Here is an 18270-nt window from a genome sequence, read left to right as displayed (position 1 = left end):
CAAAGCACTTCTATTTCTGTTCTTAAACAGATGGTAGGTGCAGAATTTAGCATTAACAACATAAATCCATGGATCCTTGTGTCAAAAGATCATGTCAAGTTTTAAGAAATATCCAAAACGAAAAACACTGTATTTTTTTTCTGTGTTTGTGGTAATCAGTAAATCAGTGCTGGATAGATTACTTACAAACTATAGTCGGTTAGTGATTACAAATTACATGACAAAAATTGTAGTTAGTAACGTAATTGTTAGGTGTGACTGAAAGCGCTAGTGATGTTCTGCTCTTGAACGAATCATTCTTATAATATAACAGAAAATGTTAAAAACACACGTATTGTTCATGTCTTGTGGCTGTACTATTAAAACAGTGAGTGTTTTAATGTTTTAAAGATTAGCCCCAATTACTTCCATTTTTAAAGAAAAGGAGGGACGAGTGAACTCTACTGGCTTTGGAAAGAAAACTTTAAAGAACATACTCACACATGACATTGAGCTGAACATCAGGAGAGACGTGAGTGTGTCCGTCTACAGCACAGCTATATCTGCCTGAATCCTCTCTTCTGACTGACTGCAGCAGGAGTTCATTGTTTCTGTCTCTTCTTCTCTCAGTTAATGGCTGTGAGTTTCTGTACCAGATGAATGTTGCTCTGTCAGTCAGAGCGCAGCTGCTTTTACATGTCAGACTGACTGAATCTCCCTCTGTCACTCTCTCAGGAGACTCCACCTGAAGATCTGAACACAACACACACATTATATCTAGTGCTGCTGTCATACACTGATTATTATTCAACATAATGCACAGAAGAAGAGATAAACCTCATCAAAGTCACCTGTGACATTAAGAGTCACTCCTGGAACACCAGTCCATTTTCCACCAGGTTTATCAGTGATGAATCTGAAATAGTACATGTGTAAATCCTTCAGTGTCACATGACTCAGTCTGAAGGTGCAGTTCTGCTGTTGATCTCCCAGATACTGAAGCCTCTGACTGTATTCAGGGACATTAGACAGATCTGGAGGCTCTTCGTGATCTATTACCAGTGATTTGGTCCAGAACACTTTCTTGATCTGATATCCAGTAGGGTATGTATAAGTGCATCTCATTATCACTGTTGAGTCCTTTAGTGCACAGATGTGTGAAGGACTGTAACTCACACCCCAACCACCCCACTGGCTACAAACTCCTGAAACACACATTAAAGGGATAGTTCACACAAAAACGATTGTTTAATAATTACTGACCCCTTTTGTTCATTACATTAATTTTTTTACACATTAAACACATTAATATAATCATTATTGATGCACATATTTATATGGTTAACTCCAATCAGAATAATTCAAACATTAATCAGAAGTTATTATTCTTTTTAATTTTAGCTCAGACTGCCTTTATTTTTTACTTAATTTTTGAAGAATTTTTATTTACAATTTTTGTTTCTGAAAGGGGTTTTAACAGGGCGCTGCCGGACTCATGATTTGAAAGAAAGACTTTGATAAGAGACTAAAGATCATTAAACTATTCTCCATGAGGAGCGACTCACCGTGAATCATGAGCAGAAACACCAGAGGAAGAGGAGCAGCCATTATCAGTGACATCTCTACAAGAACAATAATACACTATCACACACAATGAGCATTATAAAACAATCTTTAGCTTATAAAACATTTCCATAAGCTACTTTTCATTGAGAATATTTTCTTTTGAATAGGTCAGTGGTTTCTACAACAGTATTACTCTGACTATATTCACAGTAACCAGCGTAACTCTTACCGTGTTCTGGCGAGTCTCAGGCGTTGAACTGATGAAGTGCTCATGGTTACACATTGTATGTTTCTAAAATGTTTCTTCCTCTTTCTTTACTCATGCCTACACAAGCAACTTTAGACAACTTTTCATCATGATCCAATGGCATATAGTCATTAAGAAGTTTGTCCACATTTTGATTGGTCTTCAACAAAGATTTATTAACATATAGGACATATTTACAATTTCACTTGCATTTCCATATTTTAAGATGTTCATAAGGTGTAAAATCGTTTTTAAACCAAGTTCTTATAACCTTCCTGGAAACATTTTTCTGAAGAATTATTGAGCAAGACACTCAAGATATGAACTAATTTTGAGTAGGACTGGATGTCGACACTTTGACCACGAACAGACAAGTTATATTTTGCCCTCAGTTTATTGGCTAGTGACAGGAAGTGGTGGGCAGTAGAGGTGGTGAGACAGGAAATGACCTCATCCAAAATCAGTCCACCCACACATAAGCTCCAGCCTTGATGAAGAACACTTGCACGGCCCAATGTGTCTCAATGTATGTCATCGATTAAAATTAATTCTCAGCTAATATTGCTTAATATAAAACCCCTTAAAATGACATGGAGATTCAAAAGTATGAGATGGGGGGAGAAATTATATTTCAATGCTCACACAAGTTTCATGCATGGGGAGTGCAACGGATTTGAAAGAAAACACAAGAGCATTGAAATATAATTTCCGCCACCATGTGACTTTAGAGGCTCCGTAACATGTTGTTTTAGTCAAACTGATTAAACCAACATGATTGACCTCGTCTTAACACACTAACACTGAAGTTGCTCTTCAAATAATCATCACTGGTGACTTTAATAGACTAAAGTGTTCATCAAGCTTTAATTTTATCCACTGTTGCACATTTTCAGAGTTTGTTAGAATAGCCCAAATATTAGTATTAACCCTCTGGGGTCCAAGGTGTTTTTGGGGTCCTTGAGATGTTTTGACATACTCTGACATTTGTGCTTTTTTCAGTTGCTTATAAACAAATTACTGGCAAAGGTGTAATTACACTCTATTTAGCACACACAGGGCTACCATAATGTGTTATCAACATGTATGTACCTGTTTGTATTTTTGAGAGAATATTGTTTATGCATGGTTATTGAAAAAACTAAAACTTAAAGTTTCTGAAATAAGGCCACAAAACACATACTAAATATCTGTCCACAAGACTTTTGACTAATGGATGTTGTCGCCTAGAGTTTTTTCTTCTAAATGATCTGAAAATCATCCTGCCCTATCATTCACATAAAACAATAGATTGGTTTAAATTTAAAAATGACACTTTTTGTTTGGAAAGGCAATATGCGCAGGGGTGTGACCTGCTGTGATTCACACCTGAGAAGACAATGGGCCCGGATAATGAGCGCATAATGGGGCTGCATACTAATGACCCTTTCATTCAGGTGTGTCACTGAGCCACAAGAATGCAATGACAATATATATATATATATATATATATATATATATATATATATATATATATATATATATATATATATATATATGCCTATATAATACAAAATTGGTTCACAGTTCCAATTATTTATTTATTTTTCAAATTGTGCTTGCAAATTGTATAATATCAAATGTAAAAATTTCTAGTAATTGTGCAGTTAATTATCATACTGTTTTTACAGAAAGTTTGGGAATGTATCCCAAATGTGTCACTAATAAAACACAATACAAATAATTTAAAGAGGAGGCTTATATTGAGCTTTTAAGATTTACCTAAGATTTATTTATATGTAGCCTACATATATTTTTGCTATTTTAATAAAAAGGTTACAATTACAGCAACAATTAAAATTTTAACTATATTTCAAATGTAATCTTTCTTTGTATTATATACTAAAGTATACATTTTATCATACATATTTCACAGTTGCGGATTAATTAGTTTGAATATAGCTTACAATCGAACAAACACTATAATAACATCTTAGCAAACAAGCTTATTTGATGTGGCAGTATTTTACAGTAAAAACGACATCTTGTCTTTCATATGTAACATATCGTTTTTATGATTAGGACATATAAATGTTAATTTGCAGTTTAATACGTTGCTTATACAAAAATATTTTATTTCAACATATTTCAGTCGATTTTTACTCATCTCAGTATTGGAATATAGTTAGGTAAAAGCTGTTCATTCATTCATTGGCCAATGAGAGTCTGACCTGCTCTCATTGCGTCAGAGCCCGCCGAAACGGGCGTGGTCAGAGAGTATAAATTCGCCTCTCAGGCTGTAAATTCTGGTTTTCATAGAATGAAGCGAGAGCGCTAGTAGCACAAGCACGGCCAGGAACGCAATACTCGTTCCCTCATCTAGAGAGAACCGAGGTTACGTTAGGTAACCGATTCGTTCTCTTACGAGAGGTTCTCTCGTATTGCGTAAGCTAGCTTACGCTACGGGAACACCTGGTCAACGCCGTGCGTGCTAAGCATCCACTATGAGTCCCAGGGGGGACCCCGGGGAACCCTTATGAGTGGGAATAAAATATGTACATGAGACAAAGGCCAGCGGAGCGGGCCGGGGATTTGTGAAGTACATAAGCACATGATAAGGAGGGACAGAACGAGACCGGTCTGCGTGAATAACTCCCTATAGTGCAGCTCAACCAGTAGAGCTGTAACATACTAGACTGCTAGTAGTTTAGCCTGCAAGGCGGGAACTTCCAGATTGTAAAATCTGATAAAGGTGGAGGGGGAAGCCCATCCCGCTGCCACACAAATATCATGAATGGAAATTCCGCTGGACCAAGCCCACGATGAGGCCATGCCTCTAGTGGAATGAGCCCTGATGCCCAGAGGGCATGGCAGGTCTTTTGACGCGTATGCGGCTGCAATGGCATCAACTATCCATCTGCAGAGTCAGAGTCTGTTTCGAGGCGGCCAACCCTTTGGTGCGCCCACCGAACGAAACAAAAAGCTGCTCAGCTCGTCTGACCGGAGCAGTGCGAGTAAAGTATAATCTCAGGGCCCTGACCGGACACAGGAGATTAGAGTCAGATTCGCTATCGGATGCAGGCAGAGCCGATAGAGAAATAACTTGTGCCCTGAATGGGGTACCAATCGCTTTTGGGACATAACCATGTCTAGGTTTGAGAACGACTAAGGAGTCATTCGGCCCAAACTCCAGACAGGAAGCGCTGCTGGACAGCGCGTGAAGGTCCCCCACACGCTTAACTGACGCGAGCGCGAGCAGGAAGATAGTCTTGAGCGAAAGGTATTTGAGCTCCACGGTGTTTAACGGTTCGAATGGGGGGGCTTTCATAGCTTCGAGAACTATGGAAAGGTCCCAAATCGGCACCGACGGGGGGCGTGAGGGGTTCATCCTTCTAGCTCCCCTGAGGAAGCGGATGACTAAGCCATCATTGCCCAGTGACTGGCCGCGCCGGGGTTCAGCGAACGCTGCGACGGCTGCCACATACACCTTGAGAGTGGAAGGGGACCTGCCCTTATCCAGCATCTCTTGGAGAAAAACTAGCAAGGAAGGAACCTCGCATGACCGTGGGTCCAAGTTTCTGTCGGTGCACCACTTAGAGAACACAGACCATTTAGACGCATAGAGCCTTCTAGTAGAAGCCGCTCTAGCCTGCATGATCGTGTTTAACACTCCTTCTGGCAAAGCAACGGGTAGTCGTTGATCACCCACGCATGAAGCGCCCAGCGCTCTGGGTGGGGATGCCAGATCGTGCCGCGAGCTTGGGAGAGGAGATCTGTTCTGACTGGAATGGGCCACGGGGCTGTCTGTGACAGCTGAGTGAGCTCCGGAAACCAAGTCTGACCTTCCCAATGCGGGGCTATGAGGAGTTCTGTCAGTGGCGTGTTTCCCTGATTCTCTGAAGCACCTGTGGTAGCAGAGACACCGGAGGGAATGCATAAAGCGGGCGGCTGGGCCAGGTCTGGGCTAGCGCGTCCTCGCGTTTTGAGAAAAATATTGGGCAGTGGGTGTTTTCTTCTGAGGCGAAGAGGTCCACCTCTGCTCTGCCGAATATTCGCCACAGCTTTTGGACTGTAAGAGTGTGCAGGGACCATTCGCCAGGGGGAATGGGGTTCCTGGACAGACTGTCTTCACCGTCGTTCAGATGGCCCGGCACGTGCGTCGCTCTGAGCGAGAGCAGGTGACACTGGGACCAAACTAGGATGCGTTCTGTCAGCCGGAAGAGAATTCTGGATCTGACACCGCCCTGACGGTTTAGATAGGAGACCACAGCCATATTGTCCGAACGGATCAGCACATGGTGACCGTGAATGCGCGGCAGAAAGCGCGTGAGCGCGTTCTCGCCCGCCAGCATCTCCAAACAGTTTATGTGGAGGAGACTCTCCTGAGCTGACCAGGGGCCGAAGGCCGGTGAGCCCTCGCAGACCGCACCCCAACCCATGTTGGATGCGTCTGTCGAAATGACTTTTCGGCGAGAAAAGGTCCCCATGGAAACGCCCCGCTGAAACCATTCTGTCATGGTCCATGGCTGCAGAGCTGTGATACAGGTCTGCGTTACCTTTATCAGCTGGCGGCCCGTGGTCCACGCGCGGTGAGACACACGGCTCTTCAACCAGAACTGAAGCGGGCGCATGCGCAGTAACCCCAGCTGGAGCACTGCGGAGGCTGAGGCCATGTAACCCAGCGCCTTCTGAAAAGTTTTCAGAGGTGTGAGTCTGTTCATCTGAAAGGATGCGGCGAGACGCTGCACACGGCGCGCGCGCTGTGTAGACAGGCGAGCCGTCATCGAGACCGAGTCTAGCTCTATACCCAAGAAGGAGATAGTCTGACTGGGTTGAAGTGGGCTCTTTGTCCAGTTGACAGAGAGGCCCAGGTTTTTCAGATGGTCGATGAGGACTGTACGATGAGACAGTAGCTCCCTCTGTGATTGTGCCAAAATCAGCCAGTCGTCCAAATAGTTCAGTATTCGCAGCCCCTGACTCCACAGGGGGGCGAGCGCCGCATCCATGCACTTCGTAAATGTGCGGGGTGCTAGGGATAGGCCGAACGGGAGGACGGTGTATTGATAAACCTGGCCTTCGAAGGCGAAACGTAAGAATGGCCTGTGAAGGGGATTTATCTGAATCTGAAAGTAAGCATCTTTCAGATCTAGTGAAATGAACCAGTCCCCCTGGCGCACATGCGCGAGGAGTTTTCTGATAGTGAGCATTTTGAACGGTCTCTTCATGAGAACTTTGTTCAGAAATCTGAGGTCTAAGATTGGTCTGAGGCCGCCGTCTTTCTTTGGAACCAGAAAATAACGTCCGTAAAACCCCGACTCGCTCATAGATAGAGGGACTCTCTCTATAGCCCTTTTGCACAATAGTTTCGCTATCTCTGAACGGAGCAGAGTCACTGCTTCTGGGTTCACAGTAGTCTCTAGCCGAGCTCGGAAACGTGGAGGGCGGCGGTGAAACTGTAAGCGATAGCCTAGCCTTATTGTGTTTAGCACCCAGCGGGAAATTCCCGGAATAGCTTCGCACGCTTTGAAGCGTAACGCTAAGGGGTGAATGGCTACATGGTCCCCGTTGCTGTACACAGCGGGCCGCGCGGGCGCGCTCATCGTGTTTATAACAGCGGGACTTACACTCAGAGATGAGTTTAAGGGCCGTGTAACAGAGTGGGCAGAGGTGGGACGCGCACACGGGCTCGTGGGCGCGCTTATGTACTCTGACACTCGAGCGGGTAGGAACCGCTTTATGAGAGTGGGCTCTGTGAGACACACGGGAACTGAAATGCTTTTGTGTACGAGTGAACACAGTGTTGTGGGCACATTTTCTACACGTGAGGCTTTTATGCTCTTTTTGAGATTTCTCTGGGTCGCCGTGAAAACGGCGTTTGTGCTCATGCAAGCGGGAAAGGGAACCGGCTTGGTAATGGCGGGGTATACTGCTGTAGTAGCCGCGTGAGCGGGGACTAACAGAGGGCGAAACTTTGACGGCGGTCCGGCCTCGGCGGGAGAGCGCCGTCTTTTTCTCAGCTGTGCTAGGCAGACTTAGAGTGATCGGGTTTCAGCGTGATCCTGGACCGAGGCCCACGGGGAGGCGGCGGTCTGTGGCGGCTGTCGGAGCGAGAACGAGGGCGGCCGCCCTGGCGTCGCTGAGAAGTCTGACTGTGCTGAGCTGGGCGCTGGGGTGGGGCTCGTGCAGGAGGCTGGTCACGTGAGCGGCCTGCAGAGGAGCTAGCGCGACGAGGCAGAAAAAGATTCATGGCCTGGGAGGTTTTCTGCACTTCGTAGAAACGGTCAACGATACCCGTGACAGCAGATCCGAAGAGGCCGGACGGAGAGAGCGGGGCGTTGAGAAAAGCGGCGCGCTCGGAATCTCCCATGTCGGCGAGCGTGAGCCACAAATGTCTTTCAGACACACAAATGGCGGCCATACATTTCCCCAGGGCTTGAGCAGCAGACTTTGTAGCGCGAAGGGCAATGTCCGTAGCGCTCCTCAAATCCGCGACTGATGGGGGATTTTTTCCGCTCTCGTCCCACTCACGCAGTAAATCACCCTGTAGAATCTGGAGGACGGTCATGGAGTGAAGTGCAGAGGCTGCTTGGCCGGCGGCTGAGTAAGCGCGGGCGTGAAAGCTTGAAGTCGCTCTGCAGGCTTTAGAAGGAAGCACAGGTGATGAGCGCCATCTCGTGGAGGGCGGGCACAGATGTGCGGCAACCAGGTCCTCTACAGGGGGAATGGAAAGATAGCCCTTTTCTGCGGCTCCGTCCACAACGCGAAGCGGGGCGGAAGAGTCGGAGCGAGTTCTGGCAGAGAGCGGGGCATTCCAGGACTTTGTGAGTTCCGCGTGCAGTTCGGGCAAGAAGGGCGCGGCCCGTTTAGTGACGGGAGTCGAGCGCTGGCGGAAATAGCTGCCGTCCATGCGGTTGATGGTCTGCTCGGGGGGAGGAGACCAATCAAGCCCGAGGCGTTCGACGGCCTGTGAGAGGAGGCGCACTAATTCCTCCTCAATTCCAGCGCGGGTCCTAGAGGATTCTCGGGCCGAAGAGGCGTGAGAACCGGACCAATCCTCACTGTCTGAAGCGAGAAGCGAACATGTCTCCTTGATGTCCGCGCTGTCGTCGGAGGCGACAGAGCGGCCACTCGGCGGCAACTGTATGTCCGGAAGCGGCGGAGAAGGAGAGCGGGAGGCGACAGGCTCCGGCGGGATGAACGCTTCTGGCTGGGGTTCCGGCGGCCTTTGCGAGCGGCGTTTCTTCTTACGCGGCGAAGTCTAAGGCGGCGCGGAAGCAGCTTTTGTGGCCTGAAGTCGAGCCCGCAGGGTCGATAACGGCATCTCCTCGCAGAGATCGCAGCCGCCATCGGCGAGGGCGAGCTCAGCGTGCTCCAATCCGAGGCAGAGAGCGCAGATGACGTGGCGGTCTCCAGTCTCGAGGGGAGTGCGGCAAGAACCGCAGGAGGAAAAACGAGACATCTTTACAAAGACGCTCGGCTCTTTTAGATACACACACACACAAAACAAGAAGCTTTCGATTAAAGGATATGAATCCGTCGGATGGCGCTAGCTTGCAGGACGGCTGAAGGTGGCGAAGACGGCCGGCTTCCTCAGTCTCCCAGATGCTCGCTAGAAGGTGCCTTTTCTACGACGGCGGCTTCTCTCAGGATCAGCAGATGCGTGTAGCCTCGCTGAAGAGATGAAAATCAGAATTTACAGCCTGAGAGGCGAATTTATACTCTCTGACCACGCCCGTTTCGGCGGGCTCTGACGCAATGAGAGCAGGTCAGACTCTCATTGGCCGAGAGTTCATTCGTGTCTCCTCATAGGCTTAAGCAGTTCCCTGTGAGCGAGCCAATGAGCTGCTAGCTAGCCTGCTCATGCTCTGCTGCAGCTGAACTGCGTTGACAATAGATACAAAATTATAGGATAATTTTTGGCTTCAATCTCTCAGAAAAGATGAATCTTTCCCGTAGCGTAAGCTAGCTTACGCAATACGAGAGAACCTCTCGTAAGGTAACTACCTGTAGCCTACTTCTGAGGTAATTTTTTCCAGGATTATTATTAAGATAGTATTATTCCTCACAGCGTCGTAAATCTGAGTCTCTTTCGGTGGGTTATCCAGCTGATGTGTGGGCGTGGATCGCCTCAGAGCGTTTGTGTTTGAATAGAGCGCGCGCTCCGTGGGCGTGGTCAAATTAACTTTAATGAGCTGAGACGAGAACGACTATCATCTCTCTCTTTTCGTACAGATTACATAAAATGAGAAAAAAATTTTTTTATATAAATTACTTCATTTAAAAGAAGATAATTCAGGCTTCATGCCTGTGTGCCTGTATACCTGTTTGACTGAGTATTTGCAGAGTTACAGTTCATTTTTCGGACGCGTTTCAGAATGGACTTCACTGACAGAGAGAACGCAGAACGCGCATCATGTTTATTTTTCTTTATTAGGCGAAAAGCACAACACTTTGTTTTTATTATGAGGTTCCACAAAAAAAATACAAACTTAACAGGATCGAATGATGTACAACACTTATATGTAAGATCAAAATTAACAGAGTAATTTGTGTCTCTTTTGCACAGATAAGGAAAAAAGTGATTTTTGATATGTTTTAGCTTACCTCAAGGGCATCCAAGATGTAGGTGTCTTTGTTTCCGCAGTATTTTCAATTTTGATATTTTTAGGTCAAACCGTTCTTGTCTGTCAGTCATATAATGCAGGTCTATGGTCACCACCTCAAAGAGCATGCACAGAGAAGTCCAAATTGAACATGATTTAATGACTCGTAAATGTAAGTACACATTGATGGCCTAAGACACGAAACGAGCGGTTTGTGTGAGAAAACGAACAGTATTTATATCGTTTTTACCTCTTGTAAACACAGCCACATCCAAGTGATCTGAGGCGCGGGCGCTTCGGTCTGCCCAAGCGCCGGAAAGCGCCAGAAGTGATCTCTCACGCGTGTACGTCACTCATTGTTTACACAGAGATTTCAGAAGTGTTACCTTTCACTGTGAAGATCTAAACATATTCAGATATACAGGAAATCGCAATGGAAGACGATTTCGATATATCAACAGACAACGTTGAATTTTTTTCACAACCATATTTATTTGAACCAGAATACACCGATCAAGAACTCAGAGCGATGGAGGAAGCATCCGCTGCAGCAGCACGTCTTCAAGCCTCAGAGAGACAGAGATCTCTTCAAAATTGGTGGTGTTCTTGTAGCAAGTGTTGTGAGATGCCAACAGAAGTGGAGAGCATATGTTGTCACGAATGGAACATAGCAATGCCACAACTACAAGACGACGACATTGACAGTATCCCATCATACACCTGCCTGACTGAAGATCCTGAATTTTCTCCGCTGTTGAGCCGCAGCGTTTTGCATGTTGTGTTTAGTTTGCCACGTATAAACTGGAGGCGACGTCCGAGGCCAGAGGGACCCAATGGCACGCTGTCAATAGAGTGAATAATGTGTTGTATTTTTATTATTATCGCAACCATTATAGGGTGCATTATAAACCAATTAATTAATTACAATTACTGCATTATATTTCAGACAGTGCAGATTGGTGGCGTATCGTGTGGTTTTCGAGTGGATGCTGAAGGGGGAATATCTGGGCAGAAGAAATAGAAAAGTTTTACCCTCTTGTGTGGTGAAAGCCATCCGCGATAAATATCCATCCCCCTCTGGACATTATGTGGGCTTCACAGAGGCAGCCAATGCATTTGCAATGTTGTAGAAATTTGTATTGTACTGTTATAATTTGTCACAACGTTCTATATATTTTTTAATAATTTTTACTTGTAATATAAGCATTTTCGTTTTTTTTACAGGAATTACCATTTATCATTGATATAAGTGCAATCAAGGACTTTCTGAAAGTGCTGCCTGTTGTCATTATAGTGTAACGTTAAGTTTTCTTTGAATTTCTAAAATAAAAACAAATTGCTACTACATTTGCATTGTAATTTGCATTAATAAACAATCTGTATTTATAATGGATTCATATTTATATATAGATATTGAGAATAAAGAGTAACACTTTACATAATTGTTAGTTTAATTTTCTTTAGCTGCACATGTACAAATGAACATTATTTTTCAGCAATAAGGGAATCAAACAAAACCATAGATGCAAATCAAAGAGCCTAATAAATACAACAAAAAAAGGGTGTAATTTTCAATATATAACCTACAAAAAAATTCCTAAATTAAAGAATTTGGCCTGTACAATTTTGGGTAAATACACCTCATTCAGTCACTGAACAGACAAATTGACGCAAGGCAACATCAATGATCACACACACACCACTAAAGAAAACCACCATGGAATGTATTACCATTACTTTGTAAAGATAACTTGCACCATTGTCAGTCTGTAAAAAACTAATTTGACAATTGTGACAAATGCTTTGAAACCGTGTCTTCCTTAGACGGTTTTTTCTGTTGCGCTATGTTCTTTGGGACAGGTTGTATTTCCAAATGTGAAGAAGAGTCCTTGTAAATAATACTGCTGTCCATGCGCCTCTGAAGTACGCGATGTACAAGTTCTTCTCTGAAATTTTGAGTTGGGGACTCATAAAGCTTTCTGGCCACCCACTGTTTAGAGTGTTTTGGGAACACTACATTGAACCTGGATGTACCTTAAAAGTGAATAAATTAATTAAAAGAATGCTAAATATTTTTTTAATGCATTATGACATTATAGTCAGATAAATAGTGTAAGTCAAACTTACCAGTTTTGGTTCTGGCCTGCTGTCTATGAACATTCTCATTGTGGTCAAGCACTGCCAACTTGGTACGTGCGAGCATTGAAGTGTAATGGAAGTGTATTCTTTTGGGGCAGTACTTCAGGAGCAGTGAATGGAACACAATGGAACACTTCCAGCTTACCTTTATTAAAAAAAAAGGTAAATAAATATTGTTGGTCTATACGTGAACATACATTGTACATATGTAAACTTACCAGTATTGAAAAGTGCCATCTGCCTGAGGTCCTTCAGAAGACCCTTGTCTAAGACAAGGTTCTCTAAGGTAATGAATGCCCTGGAAGTTTGGTCGATCCATTTTTTTTTCTTTGCTCCTCTGAGCTAATAATAATAATAATAATTCATCACATTTATATAGCGCTTTTCTGGACACTCAAAGCACTTCACATAGAAGGGGGAATCTCCTCAACCACCACCAATGTGCAGCATCCACCTGGATGATGCGACGGCAGCCATATTGCGCCAGAACGCCCACCACACACCAGCTTACTGGTGGAGAGGAGAGTGATGAAGCTAAGCTCACTATGCATACATTTTTTTGGTTCTCCGTCTTCGATCCAGGAATGAACACCACATATGTGGTGCAGAATTGACTTCCACCTTTTTATCAGCTCCTGACAAATAGAATATAAATATTTAAATTTGTTCTACAGTGTATTGTATTAAAACAAGTTACAGAAACACAATCTGGAGATGTACATCCGGGTCACCCCCACAAGATGAACATGTAAACCACAGATGATTGCCAATACTCTTAATCCATGGCTGAAGTGCTCTGTTGTCTTTGTATCTGGACAGTGAAGTTTCTTGCTCATTCCTACACAGCAAAATCCCCAGTGTACACTGTAAAAAAAATCCTAATTTTACAGAAAATAACTGTGATTTTTTGACGATCATTTTCTTTCATTTTAAATTGTACTCAAAACACTGTAAAATTACAAAAAATATCTGTAAAATAAAAATTCAGCTGTTATTTTAGGTATTGCGACATTAATGACAAATTGCAGTAATTCACATTTTTTTATACAGGAAATTGATTGTATTTTTCATACAGTATTTTTTCTGTTTTCTTAAATTACATAAAAATGTATGTAAAATTACAAATATAATCTGTAATTAAACAGTAACAAAACAGTTAAATGATAAAATGGTCAAATGACTGGCAGCCCCCAAAAAACTGTAACATTAAAGTAAAACATCCTAAATTAAATAAACTGAAAAACACTGTGATAATTCAGGATATACCTGTAAAATAACAATCATATACCTTCCGTGAAAAAAAATCGCTGCCTACGGCTGCCAAACAAAAACCATAAAATTAAAGTAAAATCTTCTAATTCAAAAAAAAAAAAAAAAAAAAAAAACTGTTATTTCACAGGTATTTCCTGCATTATTATGATCATATACCTTCATTTTAAAAAAATCGTAAAAAAAAGGGTCAAATGACTGGCAGCTACGGCTGCCAAACAAAAACCATACAATTAAAGTAAAATATCCTAATTTAAATAAAGTGTAAAAAACTTTAACAGAAATGTGATGTCACCATGATTGAGATCAGTGTTTGCTTTAGTTGGGCTCATGACTCTTGAGTTTTAATATTACTTTTTCTCTGGCTCCTTTAACTGTGTTTTGATGCACATTTAATATGGCAATAATTGCAAGAGAAAATATAAGATGATCTTGGTCATTTATTGATGATTTTATAGTCATCATATGATGATCTGATTCACTGATATGACAGTCAAATCTCTATTAGCTGTGAATAAATTATATATAGATGGACTTTAGTGTTATACAAAGGCAATTATTAATATATTTTATTCACTTGATTTTTTTAAATATTGTGGCATCAGTATTATAGCAATCCCAAATAAAAAAAATATAGTTGGTTTATTTTGTTAGGAGTAGAGAGACATCAAGAATCAACATATGAATCTCAACAATGGTGACAATCAACAAAGCCTTTTTGTGACTTTATAATAGGTCAGAATTTTTTTCATTGTCACCATTGTTGAGATTCATACGCCAATTCTTGATGTCTGAGTGAGTCTATAAGATCCTGTCAAAACATTTTCTGCATAATAACTTCATAAAATCTTAATATCACAGCATTGCAGGATTTTCTATAGCAATACTGGCATTCTAAATTAACAAATAATATTTTACAACTTATTCAGTTAGTAATAAGTCATACGAGCCAGGTGGTATCAATAAAGCAGACAACTGCTTGAAGGCTATTATCACTAATAAGTGACCAACATCATCTGATCTGAGTTTCTCTCGGTTTCCTACAATAACAAATATGTATCAGAGACAAGTCTGGATTGTAATAAGTGAAGATGCTGAGATCTTGAGAGATCTGTTTCTGTATGGTGTGTTTTGTGTGTCACCATTGTGTTGAAGAGGAGAGCCTGTGCTTCAGTCCAGGATGAGCAGAGAAACACAGATGAAATGCTGCATGTTGCTTTATTTAACAGACAGTAACTGTGTAGTTGCTGATGACATATAATCAGAGTAAATCATGCATGTAGTTTATAGCAAGATATTTACTTTTTACAGTGATTGTTTTTTAATAAAAATTCAGTATATATATATATATATATATATATATACATATATGTATGAAATAACTGTGTTTCCGTTAAAAAGCTTAATGAAGATTTCTGCAATAGTATTTATTTAAATTAGGATATTTTACATTCATTTTATGGTTTTTGTATGGCAGCCATTGCTGACAGTCATTTTACCTTTTTTTCACAGTGAAGGTGTTTGATCATAATAATTCAGGAAATAACTGTAAAATAACAGTGTTTTTCTGTAAAACATTTAAGGACAAAGTTTGGAAAATATTTTTGCACTCAATTTAAATTAGGATATTTTACTTTATTTTTACGGTTTTTGTTTGGCAGCCATAGCTGCCAGTCATTGACCGTTTTTTTACGATTTTATTTTTTACAGTGTACATATGTACACTCTCGGTGTACATATAGGTCCAACTACAGGGTGTTAAAAATGAGCACTGAAGCAGTTTTAAAGGTAATGAGATAAGTAAGTGATTAATTAAGTGATGATTGGTCATTAGTGGTGACACCTAATGTTAATAAGAAGAATCATTGAAGGAAAGAGAAACAACAAGAACAGAAAAAAAGAGAAACACAAGAACTACTGACTTCGAGCCTTTACACATTATTGTACTTATTATTACCAGTGCATTTCTGTCATACATCTACACACATTCTTATTTATATTGAACAGAAGTTTAGATGGTAATGTTTTATGGAATGTTTCGTTTCATGCCACCATTATGGCGGTCAGTGTTTGCTTTAGTTGAGCTCTTGACCCTTTGCTTTTTAACATTAGTTTTTCTCTGGCTGCTCCAACTCTGTGTTTATAAAGCACATGTGTTACTGCAAGAGAAACCATGACATGGGCTGTATTTCCCGAAAGAATCGTAAGCCTAATTTGATTGTACAGACCTTTTGTTGCAATCGTTCAATGATCAAGTCAGGCTTAAAATGCTTTTGGGAAATACAGCACAGGTCATGATGGTTATGTTTAAATGATGAAATTACAATCCTGTAGTGTTATGATTCACTCAACCAGCATTATAAACTGATTATACAAACGTTCTATTCATATTCATTACAGTAGCTAATTCCAGCAATTTAATAATCTGAAGGTTTTAAAATCCCACACAGATATCAAGAATCTACATATGAATCTCAACAATGGTGACAACCACACAAAAGATTTATGTTGCAGTGCATGATGGGAGCCACCAATCAAAATGCATCCATGGTTCCCATCATGCATTGCAGTATGAATAAATTATGCAGCTTAATTGTCCTGTAATTTTCATTGTTTTTCCTTTGTTTTTATTTTGCTATTGTTTTGTTATGACTTTAATAGCTTGTTTTGTGATGTTCAGAGTTGATCTGTGTGTCACTAGTTTGTTTATTGTCACCATTGTTGTGATTCATATGCTGATTGTTGATGTTTGTGTGTCTAAACACAAGAGCTTCAGTGCACAAATAATTTCCAAAATGGTTCATATTGCTGTTGGATCTCAAACAGTAGAATCTCAGGGCTACAATCAACAATACTAAACACAACATCAATCATATAGTCAAAGCTTTAGACTCTGAATGACATCGGTAATCAGGTCACTACGTGATGATAATGTCATCATCACAAGATATTGTTAGCAGGTTTTCTCGTACAATAACAAATGTGCTTTATAAACACAATGTTGGAGCAGCCAGAGAAAAACTAACAATAAAAAATGAAAAGGGTCAAGAGCCCAACTAAAGCAAACACTGACCACCATAATGGTGACTTGAAATGAAAAATTCTATAAAACATTGCCGTCTAAACTTCTGTTGAATCTCAATAAGTTTTGTAGATGTATGACAGAAATAAAGTCACACTGGTAATAATAAGTGCAATAATGTGTAAAGGCTCTAAGTAAGTAGTTCTTGTGTTTCTCTTTTTTTCCGTTCTTGTTGTTTCTCTTTCCTTCAATTCTTCTTCTTATTAACATTAGGTGTCACCACTAATGGCTAATCATCACTTAATTAATCACTTAATTATCTCATTAATTTCAACACTGCTTCAGTGTTCATTTTTAACACCCTGTAGCTGGACCTATATGTAGGGCTGGGCGATATATCGCACGATATGTTATGCGCATCTCTTCAGTAAAGCCGGTTCCTTGATTAGCAGTAAATCACCTTCACCTGCTTTCAGATGGAAGATATGATGCAGATATGAGTGTTAAATTAACACTCAAGAGTGTTAAAGTTAATGAGATAATTAAGTGATTAATTTAGTGATGATTGAGCATTATTGAAGACACCTGATGTTAACAAGCAGAATCATTGAAGGAGAAAATCACAAATTGTGAGCCACCGTTATGGCGATCAGTGTTTGCTTTGTTGGACTCTTGACCCTTATACTTTCATCTTTAAATTTTGTTTGTCTGCTGTTATTGATTTATAACAGTCAAATGAACACAGAAAAGTGTGATCTGATAGTGTTGGTTATGTTTGGGCATACTCATGCTGTGATCTGAAAAATGAAACTTATTGAGCTAGTTTGGTTTAAATCATTAGCAACAGCTTTGTGATCCTACGGCATATTATTATCAGTATTTTTCTTATAAACCAAAATATTTATCAAACATTGTTCTGATTAAAAATAGTTTCAAATGAATTTTTTTAGAAACACAGACATCAATAATCAGCCTGTGAATCTCAACAATGGTGACATTAATAATGAATGTTGCAGTGGCTGCCACCAATCACAACTTATTAATGGCTCCCATCATGCATTGCGGTATGAATAAATTATGATCTGAATTGTCTATGTAATTTACTTTTCCTAATTGAATATTCTGCTCATCACCATTGTTGAGATGCATTGACTGAATCTTGATATCTGTGTGTGCCTAAAGGAAAGATTTTTTTTTTTTTTTACAACTTTTAAGAAATCCTTTATATTATATCACAAATTCTGGATATTTATGCAGAGTCTCAGTTATACTGTAACCAACAGCATAAATCACAAACAATTAGCTCAAATGATGAATATCATAATATAATCAATACCATTAGATCATTGTTTTTCTTTGTTCATCTTGCAGGTATAACTCGGATACAACAGCTGAACAAAATCTAAAGTTAATAATAAAAGGGTCAAGAGCCCAACTAAAGCAAACACTCATCTCCATAATGGTGACCT

General features: G+C 41.0%; 1 protein-coding gene across 1 annotated transcript in view; it reads right to left on the bottom strand.

Moving 5' to 3' along the window:
- The window catches only part of LOC130105843 (B-cell receptor CD22-like), a 29117-nt gene that overhangs the window by 1948 nt on the left and 8899 nt on the right, over positions 1-18270 (bottom strand). The window contains exons 3-4 of the mRNA XM_056272044.1: positions 831-1184; positions 481-732 (exon numbers count right to left, since the gene is read on the bottom strand). Coding sequence (XP_056128019.1) covers positions 481-732; positions 831-1184 — 606 coding nt within the window. The remainder of the gene's footprint in view (positions 1-480; positions 733-830; positions 1185-18270) is intronic.

Source organism: Rhinichthys klamathensis, unplaced genomic scaffold (assembly GCF_029890125.1).
Source record: "Rhinichthys klamathensis goyatoka isolate OS25496 unplaced genomic scaffold, OSU_Roscu_1.1 h1tg000330l_1, whole genome shotgun sequence".
Classification (NCBI taxonomy): Eukaryota; Metazoa; Chordata; class Actinopteri; order Cypriniformes; family Leuciscidae; genus Rhinichthys; species Rhinichthys klamathensis.
This window is presented reverse-complemented; position numbering and strand designations above follow the sequence as displayed.